General features: G+C 37.9%; 1 protein-coding gene across 3 annotated transcripts in view; it reads right to left on the reverse strand.

The window, feature by feature from the left end:
- The window catches only part of SLC26A7 (solute carrier family 26 member 7), a 73,879-nt gene that overhangs the window by 18,282 nt on the left and 39,362 nt on the right, over positions 1 to 16,235 (reverse strand). For all 3 annotated transcript variants that reach the window (XM_085305657.1, XM_085304853.1, XM_085304054.1), the window contains exons 5-10: positions 14,403 to 14,555; positions 12,399 to 12,481; positions 10,621 to 10,768; positions 8,665 to 8,778; positions 5,191 to 5,268; positions 3,813 to 3,908 (exon numbers count right to left, since the gene is read on the reverse strand). In XM_085305657.1, the coding sequence (XP_085161783.1) occupies positions 3,813 to 3,908; positions 5,191 to 5,268; positions 8,665 to 8,778; positions 10,621 to 10,768; positions 12,399 to 12,481; positions 14,403 to 14,555 (672 nt within the window). The remainder of the gene's footprint in view (positions 1 to 3,812; positions 3,909 to 5,190; positions 5,269 to 8,664; positions 8,779 to 10,620; positions 10,769 to 12,398; positions 12,482 to 14,402; positions 14,556 to 16,235) is intronic.

A 16,235-nucleotide genomic window follows, 5' to 3' on the forward strand; every position in this document is an offset into this window, starting at 1 on the left:
TCATAAAAACATCAAAGGTTTATTTTGCAACTTACTTTAAGATAGATATTATATACACCAAGATAGACAGAATTTAACCACTGCGTTCTTCAGGTCTCAGCAATAATGTATTACAGATACATGTTATTCTCAAAAATTAAAACAAAATGCAGCTTCAAAATATATTTGTACTATATAAATTAAAAGAATTCCAAAGGAAAATAAAAGTAACAAGTAGAACATATGAATTTACATTGAACCTCGCATATACCAGAAGGGAATAGAARCATTTGGAGCATGGAATTATGGTGACTGTGCATGCATTGCCATTGTCTCCAAAATTCTGTTCTGCACCACTTTGAAACCGTATTTGAAACCACTTCAAAACAAGCTGAAGAGATAATCAGCTATTGACTGCAGAGGTAAGGCTTATTTCACCTCATATTAACTATCTATAGCACAGGTGTCTACAGCTGAGTGAGCTGTCTAGACTCCTACCAAAGTCAATGAAGATTTGGTTATCAGATCCATTAGGATGCTGCTCATCTGATCCTACCTGATTACACGTGTGCCAACTTTAGTAAGAGCAGAATCATACCCTAAGTTCTACCGACCATACTGAGCAGCTCTGTGCTCGCTATTAGGCGAGGTCGTGCTGACTTGCTCAGGTACAGAAGCCCACGCTGTAGTCACCAATACATAGCCAGGAGAATCCTATCAAAGTCTTGTTCATTCAGAGCATGCCTTGGCAGTGGAGAAGCTGGAGTCCAGCTTTATGCTCAGACCTCCAGGAGGCTACGGAGCACACATCTGCAGACAACCAGCAGATGCATGTATATATCCTCAAGCTACCCTGCACCAAAACTCACAATCCAAGGGCTGAGGTGGAAAATCATCGCTAGAGTCATGCAATAGAAACTGCATAGAAGTAGAGTTATAGAGCAGTTCTTTAATTTTTTTAACATTTTTTGTCTTCAAATACAGTAGTGTTTCTCTGTTGAATATCTAAATCACATAACTATTTAAAACTCATTAGAATAACCTTTATTTTGTTGTTATTTTTTATGTACAACATCAATTTCTAAAATATATTTCCCTTCCCTTTGGTCATTTTCAAATCCAACTGYTAACAGCCAAAGGAGTATTTTTAGTTAGTAGTCTATCATCAGGCACTAGTCTTTGCCTAGTTTGAGTGGCTGAGCAAGTATTTTATATTATTTTTATATTTATATATGTGTATAATTAATTTTGTCATTTATCTTGTTATTTATATTTTCATTTTCATATATTCTATCTGCATTTTATATTATTTATATTTGAATGAAATGGAGCAAGAATTTTGGAAAATGTTAAAGCCATCACAGACAGTGTTGTGACTAACAGAAAACCCAAAGTGAAGGAAGAGACCTTTAAGTTTATACAAATGACAGGACCCTTTGGAGTAAGTCTTTTCCTCTAGCAAGAAAGAAATCAAATGTGATTTGAGAGATGATGTGTAAAAACAGGATGTTCTTGAGAATTTATAAAAAACAAGCTGAAAGAAAACCAAAACAAACATATGCAATAATATTTAGCCGATAACATTTGGTACAAGCAAACTAGCTCTGTCAGCATAGCTGCTGCTTTAAATTCAGCTGCTCCTAAACATTAAATTTGCAAGAAAAAGCAAACTATGTTTCAATTAAAGGGATTTTGAGCTGCACATTTTACACTTAAAAAGGAGTAGATTTTATAAAGCACCAATCAATAAATATTACTGATGCCATTTGTGTTCAATGGGAAGCTTAAGGAAGTGATAAGGAACAAGGTAAGAATTTAGTTTAAAATATAATATTCTGTTTCCWTGCACTATCGTTTGTCAGACGTATGAGCATAACAAACCTGACTTCTGTGTTACGTGATGCAGATCCTTCCAAGGACCAGTTCCAGAGAGGACAGCTGCTAATTCTTTCCAAATATTTTATTAGAGTTATTATTTTCAAAACATTTTGGACAACCTAGGTAATGGGACTGATTCATTTCCAACATGCTGTCAATTGCTAAAGCGAATCTTTTCAGTCCGAAATCAACACCAGTGCAGTTACTCAGTCACTAGGCTTGGTTGGCTCCACCATTGCTATGCAGCCATGTAGGATCACGTAAGATCAACATACCAGTTTATAGCTTTACTTTAGATCATACTATTTAGAGCAAATGATTTACCCTCTCAGACCARGGACTGATGGCACAACTACCTAAAGCTAAATGATTGTTTCAGATATGTTCAATCAAAAAGACAAACCCAGCCAATTCTTCCTCTRTATAACCTCTCTTAGAAATAATGTCAGAGGTGTAATTACTGACTATTCATCCATCCTTTTCTGTCAAAATCACAAAAGAAAAAATTATTCGGGCTAGTCTATCTTTGAGGACTCATCAAATCTAGTGAGCTTCCAGAATATGCAGTTTGAAAATGTGGCTAGCTATTACGTCAGTGCCCTGCTAGCAAAGCTATAGCTCTCCTTCCCATAACTACCAGTTGTCTTCAGTCCATTGTTGCCAAAATAATCCGTGCTCCATATCATTCACTACTTAGGTCACCGGCAACCTGTGTCAAGCAGAAGATCAAATATAGTGCAAATGACACAAAACAGCCTCTGAATTTTGCTTSTGGAGGAACATAAGATTTCATAAAAAGATGCAGCCTTTCTTCTGGATGATAGCAAAAAGCAACTCTTCTGTCAAAGAATGTGAAAAATGTGATATAGGCAAACCTCATTTTGTTTACTCAGCTCTGCCTGAAACCCAATACTCCGTAAAATACTTCATTCAGTCTAGACAAACTAGACATTACTGCTGTAGAATACTAAATTACTGAGAATTCGACTGAATCCAGTACTACTTCCGGAAACTGCTATCTCTTACCAYAGAGCAGAAAGCTATAGCAAGCTACCTTCCTGAACATGTGGTAACTGAAAGGTGCGTAGACAGAAGTTCCCAAATCTTTAAGGGATGWCTATATCAGTATATGTAAGCTAGAAAGTGGTTAGAGTACTGTTTCCAATAATTAATTGRCTAATATATTCAAAAGTCCTTTCAGAAGAGAAAACTAGAAGTCTTCCTAAATATGGTGTAATCAAACTCAATCTAACTGGTGGTAAGAAGACATGACATTTGAGTGGGTCCCATCCAAACGCCCCTTTAATATTCACTCGGAATTCTGTGCAAATGTTTGTCAGACTATTTAGACTTTGCACTAAACTCTATTTTTGATATTATGTCTCTTTCCACCTATCTGCTCTCTTTCTGCCCTCTTTCACCTCTCATCTTACGGAGTTTTTCATTACGACCAAATTAGTATCTCTTCGGCTTGCAAAACCTGAAAGAGTTCGAGCAATTTACCAACAGCACCTTAGGACCTGGACTGTTCCCAGATCTGTTTGTCAAGTACAGGAATCCACACACGAAGAGAACAAAGATATCAGGACCTTTGATAATCCTATACTAGCGAAACTGTGCTAACCGGCTAGAATAGGGCTATAWATACATACAGAATAAGATACACATCTGTTCAAATTAACTTGATCTGTCTGTATATACAACTTCAGTATTAAATTAGGCTTGATCCTTAATCATTGGCAAGAGTTCCATTTATCTTCTTTATATAAAGACAATTAACATTTCAGATACTATTGTTCTGAGACAGAAAATAAGCTGATAGTACACACACACAAAAAAAACCCAATAATTATGGCTTGTGTTTCTCTCTTCTTGGATCCAGAACTATTACAGTTCATTTAGTAAGTATTTGTTAAAGCTTCTCAGGGAAAGCCTCCTAAGATTGTTTCACTTACCCAATCTATTTTATCCATATTCCAATATTTTTTTAAGTCACGGAACTGCATCAGCATCCCCTTCAAGCCCACAACAATAATGCTTGCTAGAACACACTATGAAGAAATTAAAAAAAAGCCCATTATGGAACTGGTAGAGAAAACAAAGGTTCATTCTCCAACTCAGTAGTTAATATAATTTAGTAATAGAAAACTGGAGTTAGTTTTTCAAGTATGGGATAGGTACTGGTGTCCTTATAACACAAACATAGGAGTATCAAACCCAAACTTTTCCTTCTGGAAAGATCATGAGAAAAGGACAGAAACTTCAGGAATTCCTGACTGTCTCTACACATCATCAGACCAACAACATTCCACCYTAATCCATGGGACTCCAAAGCATAGCAACCCCAAATTTGTATAGAGTGAAGAATTTTAATTCCCCTTCATTGKCACTTACAAAAGGCCTCTAGAGCAAAGAATCCATGGACTTTAAGGCAAACCTCAGAAAATTTATAGGTTTCTGAATAAGAAAGGAGGAGGAAAGAGACAAAGAAATCATCTGGAGCCATGAGGAGTCCAGAACAACGGACTCACAATGCAGAGGCCAGAAAAGCTGAAAAAAAACATAATGGGAAAAGAATCAAATACCAAGAAGGCAACATATGGGAAGTGTTTAAAAAAAGGAAAAAAGAATATACCTATAAGAAAATAGTCATAACTTAAATATAACCATACACAAATGGAGAGAGGAAAGCAGCATAGTAAGAAAAAAGACATACCTTGCATCCGTCTTCAGGTATCCCTAATTTGTACAATCACATTAAGCTATGTAAGTATCTGCGTTTTAAAAGTGCTCTGCCCTTGTATGACATTATTATGCAGTTTCACAAAGTAAATTTAAAATATATTTGAACTAAAATTTCATATGCAAACATGGTACTGTTCTGGATAACTTTGTAGCTGTATTTTGCATCTTTAACTAGCAAAATCCTACATCACATTCATTATTGGAGTAAACTTGAGGATCTTCATTAATTTCTGTGAAGTCTTGTCAATTTTTGTCTGTTTTAATAAGGGTATATTTGCACAAACATGCCAGAAGTAAGGATAAGATAAATATTTAATTATATACTTATGTGGACATCTATACATTTAATCAAATATCAAAATATTTTTATATCTATATATACACATTTATATATATAAATAAAATCTCTTTATATTATGCAGTAACCTATACATTGGATGATTTTATGATATGTTCTACCCTTGTTTTTCTCACTGCCATTGAAATGAAAGAGAGTTGTTTCAGATAGAGAACCACCTTCCCCTGAAAGAAATTAAGTCTTTAGAAAATGTTTGATGTAACTTTTAACAATGAAGACAAGTACTGTACCATGGGCATCCAATATAGCATTGGTCCAACTGCATAGATCACTGCAAGAATTAAAGCACAAGAGATAAGGCAAGCCACCTAAAAACAAATAAACAAGAAAAGCACATCATTCAATCTGACTGAAAAATTAAAAATTTTCAGAAGTGCTAATAATCAAATATTACTGACAAAGTCAAGAACAAGATGTTGGAGATTCTGGCTATTAATGTATCTACAGATTACAGATGCGTATAATTTTGATTTTAATCTCTGGTGGTTACTTCCAGCCAACTACAGTGAAAATATTGCAACTGATACCAATATTTGTGTTTGACCTTGATGTCATCACACAGACACAAACTACAGCATGATTTACACAATCAGCTATTAAATACTGTATGTTCATGTGCAATAACTCATTTCACGATATTCACAGCACTCACTGTAATTGCATTCTGTAATATATACATTATAGTAGTATACCCAGTGTTCCACTGGATCGGAGTTCTTTGTCATAGCATTGAAAAAAAAATCTGTATGGAGGACTACAAGGTTACCTTTGCACAACAGAAGCTTTTTGTACTTTTACTGGTATCAACACTAAAAGGAAACTATTGTGTTAAGTTAGTAACCATCACTGATTCTCATGGCAGCATCCACGTATTTTATCATAGAAATTTTGCATAGAAAAAGCAAATTATAATTTTATATTAAAAATGATACTTAATGCAGGTAACATGAATCAGAACTAATGCGGTCAAATTTTTCTTCGCAGTATTAGATGATATTAATCTGATGAAAAACTACAGTAAAATAGCAGACTCCTACTCAACTCCTACTGATTACAAAGTAGAGCACTTTAGGCCTCATTAAGATACAGTCCAGATTCACAGAAGGTTTTTGATGCTAAGTAGACAGATGCTCACTTATTTTTGTATTGATAAAAYGTTTCTTTACTAAAATAATTAGGTTTCATTTTAACAGACAAGTTGTTAAAAACAAAACAGACAAGTTGTTAAAACACTAGAAAAAGCCATGATTTATTTTAAAAAAACATCAAGAAGGACTGTTTACAGAAGGGACACAAAATCTGGTAGAGTCATAGAAACTTTTCCCTCTCTCCACCTTTCCCTAAAGTGAAAAAAAAAGTGTTGATTCTACTTGAAGGACACTTTTCAGTCCATGATAGTCCCTCACTTCTGTTATCTCCTAGCAAAAGATAGCAGCAAAGAGTAAATGATTGAATTCAAGTATATTCTTTAGAGAGAAAGGGGCTGCTCAGCGCTTCTGCAAGGCTCTTCACGTTTCCCTTATGATGTATCAAATTAAACTGACTTCTGTCTGTGTACTCAAAGCAACTCTCTGGTCTTCTCACCAGAGATGTGATCTCACCAATATTTTTAGTGATATTCTTCTCATCTGTTCATTCTGCCTGAACAGCCTCCAAAGAAGAAGGTTGAGCTGATGTGTTGCTTTCCAAAAAGAAGGTAGAAGAAAACAGGACAGAGACTTTTAGGTGTATTACATAGCAAATTATTCTCATGGTATTAATGCGTGAACAAACTCTAATTGATACATGCAGACTCCATTACAGTAAGAAATCATTGGGCAGAACCAAGTGGATATTTGTTATTTTGACCATGTACTTCCTACCCTGGCACCAAACCCTGGTGGCTTCTTCTTCCATTCACGGTATCAGCTTCTATCAGGGCCTTTGCTTATGTTCCAGGGCCAAGATGCTTGGATATCCTGGGCAGAGTCTTTCCTGTGATACACTTTGTTGGTCACAGAAGTTGGAAAGTGCCAGAAAACTGAATCTAGTTGCTTTATGTCAGAGATCAGCTCTAGTAGCCCTAGAGCTGCTCAGCAGCTGCACATTCTATCACCAAAGAAGGAAGGCAGAAAAAGGTTCTAATTTACTTATGCTATACCTTAGGGGAAAAAAAAAAAAAAAAAAAAAAAAGAGGGCTATACTGCATCTATAGTCCTAAGCCAAAGAAACTCCCTGTTGGTGACTGATTGCTAGATTTTTGATCCCCTTGTATCCAGCACAGAAAACAATCTGAGCAAGTTTCAAAATCAAAGTTACAAGCACCCATGACTTACATCATTTTGCATCTCCCTTCCCATATGTCTTGGGTTACCTGTCTATGCCTCTAGGTTACCCTAAAGCATGATGCAGTATGACTGAAATTCAGACAGAAAGGAAATGCACAGGTTATTGTAAAGGATGAGGGCATGGTGTATGACATTGGATCCAACTCAGGCTTGAAATAGCCAATAAAGTGGTAGCTAAATTATTTGAATATAAATGCTTTTTGAAGATGGTTATTACATAAGTTATTCATTATTATTGATTGAGTTCAGAGTATTGTGCAAGTCAATTATCAAGTAATTAATATGCAGAGCTTTGAAATAAAGCATTATATCATTTTTTTGTCTTGTGGCATTTCCATGAGAAACAGTTGCAGGTTGTGGTCAAGAAGAATCAGCGCTTGCAAACTCTGCTCAGCCTCATCGGTCACACCGCCCAACCTTCTTCTTAGCAATACTACCTTTACACAAGGTAAACAGACGTAAAAGAACTATACTGATTTAATAGTGACTTAGCTCCACAGGGCATAATATTTACAGGGTGCGATGGACACAGAGCTGCTGAGGAAGGCTGGAGAAGCAGGAGCGGTGGTGCTGCCAGCCGGTGTCCTGGCTGGGGGGCACAGGTGGGGCCAGTCACATGCCAAAGTTGCAGCCGCACAATTTGTTTCCTCTGCTGGTCACGGGCACGGTTCAGAAACCCCAAAAACTTACACTGTCACAGCGGTCATCTTGCCCGACTGCAGATGCTCAATTCTCTGAGCTGCTGCAATAAGAACTTTTGGGTTTGGTTTCCAAAAGCAGGAGATAGTTAATATCTATCCTAGAAAAGCTGAATGTCACCTCCGTGGGCACAACACAAACCTACTGACGGGCAGGACGTATAAACCATGCCATGAGGCGGGAGTTGGCAGATTACCTGGCTCTTTTAGGAGGCAGCTCCWAAGGTTATTTTCACTTCATTTTGAAACTGAAATACAAGCACTGATTTTTTTAAAAAGCTTCTGTTTACTATGTACCATTAAATCCGTTAAACACCATTAGAGGGCACTTTGGTACAGTGCTGGCAATTCCACACAAAACCGAAAGGGTTTATGTGTAGTTTCCTGCAGTCTGTGAAAGGACAAAAGAAAACACCTAACCTCCTCACTGCCTCAGAYTCTGAAAGTTTATATTGAATTAAATAGATAAAAATGAACCAGTGGAACCATTTGTTTTTCTAGCAATACACTTGCTGATCAGATGTAGTTCCTTGCAGACTGTTAGAAATGACARTGAAAAGTCATTCTTCAGGATACAGAAAAAAGGAGGATAGAAGAATACAGTGGATGAACCAGTAAAAGCTCCAGCGAGCAGCATCGGAGCCGTAATTGTCCTACTTACTTCAGTCTACCCCATTACCTGTGTTCTGGCGCCCGTACTATACAAAAGTGCCGTACGTCCCATCGCTGCAGCACTTGGTATGCAAAAGAAAAATGAAGGAATCACGTTGCTGAGGCCATGAGCCAAAAGCTCCTGCAAAGTTGTTAAAAAGAACACACAGTTTTTTTCCCCCATTTTTCTGTCATTTCAATGCTGCTTGCCAGCAARTGAGTTCCCCACATAAATATCAGCAATGATAAAGAATGGCCATATTTCAGGGGGTAAAATGTTACACACATACAGGACAGAAGATCTCCCAATGCAATGTATCATGACTCAGAGCTAACTYGAATGACACAGCTGCTGAACTAGATATATCAAAAGCTGAAGGAGATACATTATGTTCACAGAATAAATGACATTGCTAGTTTTTGAAGATGAGCTTCAACCAAAACATTTTACATCCAGGGTTTGGAGTAGTGGCATCTGGAGTGGGTCCAGATCATTTCTGGCTTATGACTCTGCAGAGAAAAGGTCAATCACTGATTTTCTTCATTTAGAGCACGCTTTAGTGAAAGCGAAGTATAGCAGCAATACTACACTGCATGCTACCTTTCTTTGCAAACACACTTTATTTGCCTCGCGCACCTGCYTGTCAGAGGGCAGAGGCGTATGCCCGGCCCCCGAGCGCAGCACAGCTGTGTGAGCCCGGTGCCACCGTGTTCCTTGCGGCGCGGAGCAGCACTCTGCTCGCATCGCTGACTGCCCTGGCTCCAGTCAGTCCCATTGCTGCTGTCTATGTCCGTTGCTCCACTATTCAACATAGATGTACTCATAGATACCGCCACCTCAATAATTAGGCCGAGTTACATATTTTCTAAGGGTGTTGAAAGAACTGCAGGTGTACAAGCTCCACTAAGTGCCCTGGAGCCTACGGCTTATTGTCATAAATTCAGGCTTCTATTACACTCAGACAAAGCATTTTCCCTCTGCTCCCTATGCAACATGGCCCTAGAGCATCAACAGAAATTCAAGGCACAGCTTATTCCTTCTGAAAAAGATTTTAGAGACCTGAGCGGACAAGAACATTTTCAACATATTTTCACACGATACCATKACTTCCAAAAGAATTGCACTGATCAGGCAAAACTGAAACATCTTGACAGGGTGTTCAAACAGGCCTCCAGCTGCAGAGGAGCTCTTCGTTCAACCTTATGTCATCTATCCCAAACCCTTCACCAGAAAGGTGGGGACAGTACTTTAATCACATAGCACAATTACCAGCTAGGACCTTATCTAGAATGAAGTGTTTCYTGCCATAGTTTCTAGCCATATTATTATCTCCACAGATTTTCAGTTGGCTTAAAGTTACCCAACCTCTTTGACCAGCAGGAAGGCAGCATAAGTAAACATCCCACTTTTATTCAAGCTTGCCTATTGCAAAGGGCAGCTCTCCATATAGGAAGACCCCATGGCTGCAAATCTGGCAGCGCTGTCTGAACCTACCCTGCTTCTTTTATATGAGTAAATCTTTGCTTCAAAGGACACTTCTACTTTGCATAAGCCTTATTTTATAACATCAGATATGTCCTGGGGCTGTAAGTATCTAGTTTATTTTTAGAACTGCTCTGTTCCTTTAATCAGCAGCTAATTTAAAATCTTAGCTGGTTTTAAAAGCTCAGCTGCCAGAGGAAAAGCAGCRTCTCATCTTAGAACACTGGAAAAACATATTAACACCAAACTGGCTGCTAGCTGYGCTGAATGCAGCATTATGAGATTATCCCGAAGGATTTGCTTCTTCAGTAGGAGTCACTCAACCAACTAGGAAGTTCTGCAGAGTCGATTTGGACAAGATTTGATTTTTACTGTAATCACTGAAAGGCCTCATGATGGCATATGGAATTTCCCTTTCCTGTTAGGCATTCATCTATAATACATTTCCAAAACAGTAAAGCAATTTCAAGGTATACTGAYAGTAAAGAGAAAGAGCTTTACCTGGTTGTCATCCACAGTGTACTTAAACTTTTTAGCAGAGCTTTGGGCTAGAGCTAGTGATGCTACATAACCAACCAATGCTACTCCAAAAGCTTCAGTGACTACTTCAGGCAAGACATTCATGGGTGGTGCTCTTGGTGATGGTATCCTGTAAAAATAAAGATAGTCCTTTTTGCAAAGCATTGTACACAGCCTCAATATACCTGTGATTTATAAAAATACAAGAGAAACAAACTTTGCATGCACAGCTAATTTTTTAAATACTTATAAAGTAACTTTTGTCAATATTTTTAATATTAATATAACATTAATAAGATCACAATCTTTTGAGAACACTAGGGAGAACTTTTACAGAAAGATGAAATGGTCTCAGATTGAGTTTCCCATTTATAAATTCTGATTGAAAAATTACTATGGTACCATTGTAAATTAGCTCTGCTACTAAGAAATAAAATCAGTAACCATTCCCTATTTTTTTTAATGGGAAATAAAAGTGTTTTTCCTGGATTATTTTTTCTTTCTTATAGTTGGCTTTTAAATATTAAATTTTAAATGATTTAATATTTTTGTAGGTTATGGATAGTAGCTCACATTTATTTCGTCTCATTTTTGGCACATATTACTGAATTGYCTCTGTTGTTAAGAACAGAATCACTCCAAATATTCTCTGTACTTCATGAAAAGGCTTCAGTGTCTCCAGAGCTCACACCACCTAATAGCAGAACAGTACTCCTAAAGTTTCTGACACTCTCTGCTGACAATGCAATTAGATATTCCAGGTAAGTGCCTAAAAATACTTAGGAAGGATCCACATTCGTGCTTATATTTTTCAACACTACAGAATATTAGCATGCCAGGTTAGAYAGAAAATAAGTTTCTGACTAAAGCTGTGCCAATAGAATCTAACAACGTAAAATACGTATCAAAAATATGTAACCTTGTTTTAAATTCAGGTCTACCTAGCACRCAATTTGCTCCAAATAGCTCAAATTGTTTTTCTTTCTCAGCAACTTTCCTTACGTAATTTCTATTTATGCAAGATTCCACACATGCAATCTTTCTGTCATGGACTGCTTAGAATATATTTGGTAAAATTTAGGAAAACTCTATAATTTTCAACAGGGAGATTACACAACAGCTTTACTATCCTGTTTGCCTTATTAATCTTAGAGTTTGAATATTTTTCCCAATATCTAATCTTTCTTTCCAGCTAATTATACTGAATAATTTTTGTCCTTCTCTTCAAGKTCATATAATAATTTTATACATACACGAAGATGAACAACATACCTCCAGTCAGATTTTTCTTCCAGATTAAAAATATTTAATTCATTCATTTTTGCTCAGAAACCAAATTTTCTAAAACTAGTGTATAAGTGAATGGAGAATAAAGTGTAGCAATCTCCAGGCCTTATGTGATTTTAAGTCCTTCCTTCTATACAACCCAAGGCAACCCACAGAAACAGTAGAGAGTGTTCTGCCCTCCTGTTATACCTCCACCAGCTTCATCAAGCATTCAGTACCCAGTTTATTACATAAAGTAGTGAAATTACCATGAAAGTGTAAAGAAAGTCTGCATTTTATAATGATTTCTATATAGCTACAYCTTTCTAATGTGAGACTGAACTGTGAGAGACTATTTGAAGAGACTGCAATGAACATGGTAGATTTTTGCTATTTCTTATTTCAGAAAACTATTTTGACATCTTCATAGGCTGTTCCCAGATGTATACATATCAAATCCACAACACAAATCCACAAGCTAATAAAAACATTACCCTTCAGGAATATGTCCCACAACTTCTAGCCCATAGACGTATTCCATATCAGCATAGTAGCAGGCAACGGAGGTAGTGATTATCTATGTGATTCAATTCAGAAAAGATGTTAAGTGTCTATCACTTTTAGGTTCTCATACGATCCCTATTACTGCAATACCCAAAAGTGCTTATGCATTTATCCTTACATCAATCCAGTAAGGTAGGGAAGTACTTTTACAAAAATTTTTGCAAATATAAATGTGAGGCAAAAGAAGCTAAGATCTGGATGCAAAAATGTGTTTAGAAAGGAAGAGTGAAGAAGGACTACAGTGTAATTTAGACGCTCTATCTTTATGAAAGCAATCTACAAAGGTCTCTGAAAAGACATGGAAATCTTGCCAATCAGCGTTTAAAATGCCCCCACATAACACACGCCTCAGGTTATTGTGATTTTATATTCACGCAAACAACATAAAGGAATTCATGATTTAGATGCTCCTGAGCGGTCTGACTCAGCTGATGCTCTCTGAGCATGCCTAATCCAGATTGGCAGATTAACCTGGGCACAAAACACAGCAGAGGGATATGTACCCGCCTCTCATATTTGTGTTCCAGTGGGCAGAAACCTTGCTGAGGAAGTGGAAAGTTTGGCCCTGAGGATGTTCAAACTCACTTTTCGTGAGATGAATATGMAAATTCCAGATGGACTCTCACAGGTTCTAGTCCATGATCCCATATTTGCTTGCAACTTTTATCCAATTTAATAGGCAATACAAAAAAAAGATCTTAGAGCAGGGACCAGAACCACACTACCTCCTTTTCCAGCATGTTGTTCAAGAAAAAGTCTTCAACACAAGAGTAATTGCGATGATATGCTCTGAAAAGCACCTGCCCTTCAAATCTGTTTTCAGTTAGAGATCTTCAGAAAAAGAGAAAATTTTTGCCCCGATGCCGGTAATTTGACCAGAGTTTAATCCTTAACAGTAGGGATTTACAGTGCTAGAACTAATTTCAGTTTAGCCTATGCCAAGTGAAAGGAAACCGGTAAGTAAAATTGCAGAAAACTGTAGCTTAGGTATTTTGTTGCAGATAAATAACAAGCCATATATCCTGCATAAGACCTTACTGGAGTTTATATATGATAGTTACTTTTCATTTTCTGTTTCAAATTTCTTACACTTTAACCTTTTAGGTTTCACGTTCTTGCAATTATGTAAGAAACAGTAAACATATGAAAAATATTTTACAAATTGGGAACGCATGTCATTTCTTTCTTAATTATTTAGCCAAAGCGCTTCCTGTTCTTGTATTTAACATACAGCCATGAATAAGGGAGGTGATCCTGCTCCTCTACTCAGGCCTGGGGAGGCCTCATGTCGAGTGCTGCGTCCAGTTCTCATCTCCCCAGGACAAGAGAGACATGGAGCTACTGGAGAGAGCCCAGCATAGGGCTACAACGATGCTCAGAGGGCTGGAGCACCTGCCCCATGAGGAACGGCTGCGAGAGCTGGGCCTCTTCAGCCTGGGGAAGAGAAGACTGAGGGGGGATCTGATCAATGTGTACAAGTACCCGAAGGGAGGGTGTCAAGGGGACGGGGACAAACTCTTTTCGGTTGTCTCGTATGACAGGACAAGAGGCAATGGGCAGAAATTGAAGCACAGGCAGTTCCGCCTGAACGTGAGGGGGAATTTCTTCCCTGTGAGAGTGACAGAGCACTGGCACAGGTTGTCCAGAGAGGTTGTGGAGTCTCCTTTTCTGGAGATCTTCAAGGCCCACATGGACGCAACCCTGTCTAACATGCTCTAGATGACTCTGCTTGAGCAGAAAGGTTGGACTAGATGATCTCCAGAGGTCCCTTCCAACCTTACTGATTCTATGATTCTATGAAAATTAGCTATCCACTCAATAAATGGCAGGTGTGGCTGTGGGTAACTATAGACAACAYAGTAAACTTCAGTAGATTAGTTGAACTACTGAAAACCTTGTAAAGCAAATAGTGTGATATTTGATTTCATACTTACCAAAACTAGATCAATGGGAAGAACAACTTTAATGTTTCTTTTAAATTTCTCGTTCAATTCTTTAACAAGAACGAGCACCACAATGCTCAGCAGAGACAGAAGCAAAGCCTCTAGTTGAACCGATCTGATATTTTCAAATACGTAGGCATAAATCTATGGTGATTGAAATGAAAAACAAACGACAATCACAGATCACAAAGTACATCACTCAGTGTTATGGCACATTCCAAAACATATCAGACATATTGAATTATCCTTGAGAGTTGAATCAATACTCAGGAGCTGATTATTGGTGCTCATGTAACATTTTACAGGCAAGAAAACCATCAGTTTTCTATAGCTAAAATGCTACAGACTTTTGAAAAACTCTCAAAATGCAGTGAATATTGGTATATAAAGAATACTATAAGTTTCTATAGGTAGAAGCAAGGAGGAAAATTGCAGTAAATCCAACATTTTTTTTCTCAGTTTCATTAAATTCAGTGAGATGAGTAAGTGTTGCACAAAAGATGTTGAGAGAGGTTTACATGCACAAAAATTTATTTATGCCAGTGCCTGTAGCTCATGACATACATTGACTCTAACAGTAAAAGTTACTTCGGGAGAAACATAAAAGATACATAAAGGGTGGGGGAAAGAGAAAAAAAAGAGAGAGAGAGAGAGAGAGAGAAAGAAAACAGAAAGACACCGCAGTAGTTAGTTGGGAAGAGAAGTGACGAGTATCTCCCCAGATGAACATCCTCTTGAGGGTCAGCACAGCTGGGAGTCCATGCAAATACTTTTCTCCAGTAACTGTATGGCTTCATCAGGACCCGCTCAATCTCCAGCCAACACGTTGCTCCTGCTCATTATGCTAATAGTGCTCAGCCCGAGTGGTAAAAACAGGGTCGGGGGTGGGAGGGAAGGATGATTCACATACCAGTGGTAACTGCTTGCCCGGGGAAATCCCTTCATAACCACGTGTGGGAATCTGCGGGCATGCAGCTGTGAGGGCCACAAGGTTAAAAGTACCRCAGCAACTGCTAGGAGGTGGGATAAGGGTTGCAGAGCCGCAGGTGGGAAGGCAGACTGTGGTGCTGAGAGAGTCCAAGGAGAGGCGAAAAAGGGGAGTCGCGGATGGGAGGCCCTTAGCATTACCAAGGCTAAGGCACTGTGCAACAGGACCTAAACCATGGCCAGAACAGTGCAGCTGGACCCAAGCTGAAGAAAGGAACTAAGGGCTGAATATAAGGATCTTATGGAATAAGAACAGAAATATAGAATAGGAATAGAAAGACTTATGATGATGAATAAAAGGGAACTGTGATGATTAATAAAATATTCTAAGCATATAGGTAGATTGAGAAGAATATTTTTCCTTTACTCCAGTATGGATCACTGAATTATCAACAGAGTTCTTCACCACTTCATTGCACAGTTCAAAGATCACTGATCTTCTGCACGCTTGGAACTGCATCTTTATTGCACAGGGAAAACTGCAATTTTAGTTCTTTTTTGAATCTGAGGATCCAGAAAAAATTGCATAAATCAGTATGAGAACAGAGTAAATGAAAATAATGAAAAGATTTGCAAGTTCACTGGCATGTTTAGGAGAGCTAAAGAAAGTTAGAAGCAAATTTGTCCAGAAAAATAGAGAAAAAAATTGTATATCTATCACAAGGTCCTTTCATGCCTCATGAGTAATAGAAATGATTTACTGCCTAGAGGAACAAAGAGACATAAACTTGGACATCACACTTATGCTCACTAAGCTGCAAGGGAAAAAAAACAAGCTAGGCTCAGTCACTTGAATTCTGGTTAAGATTTTCAGAACTATTGTGTAGGCTGAAATGT

The sequence above is a fragment of the Rhea americana genome, unplaced genomic scaffold (genome assembly GCF_003343005.1).
Source record: "Rhea americana isolate MKP2758 unplaced genomic scaffold, rheAme1 scaffold_0, whole genome shotgun sequence".
In the NCBI taxonomy this organism is placed as follows: Eukaryota; Metazoa; Chordata; class Aves; order Rheiformes; family Rheidae; genus Rhea; species Rhea americana.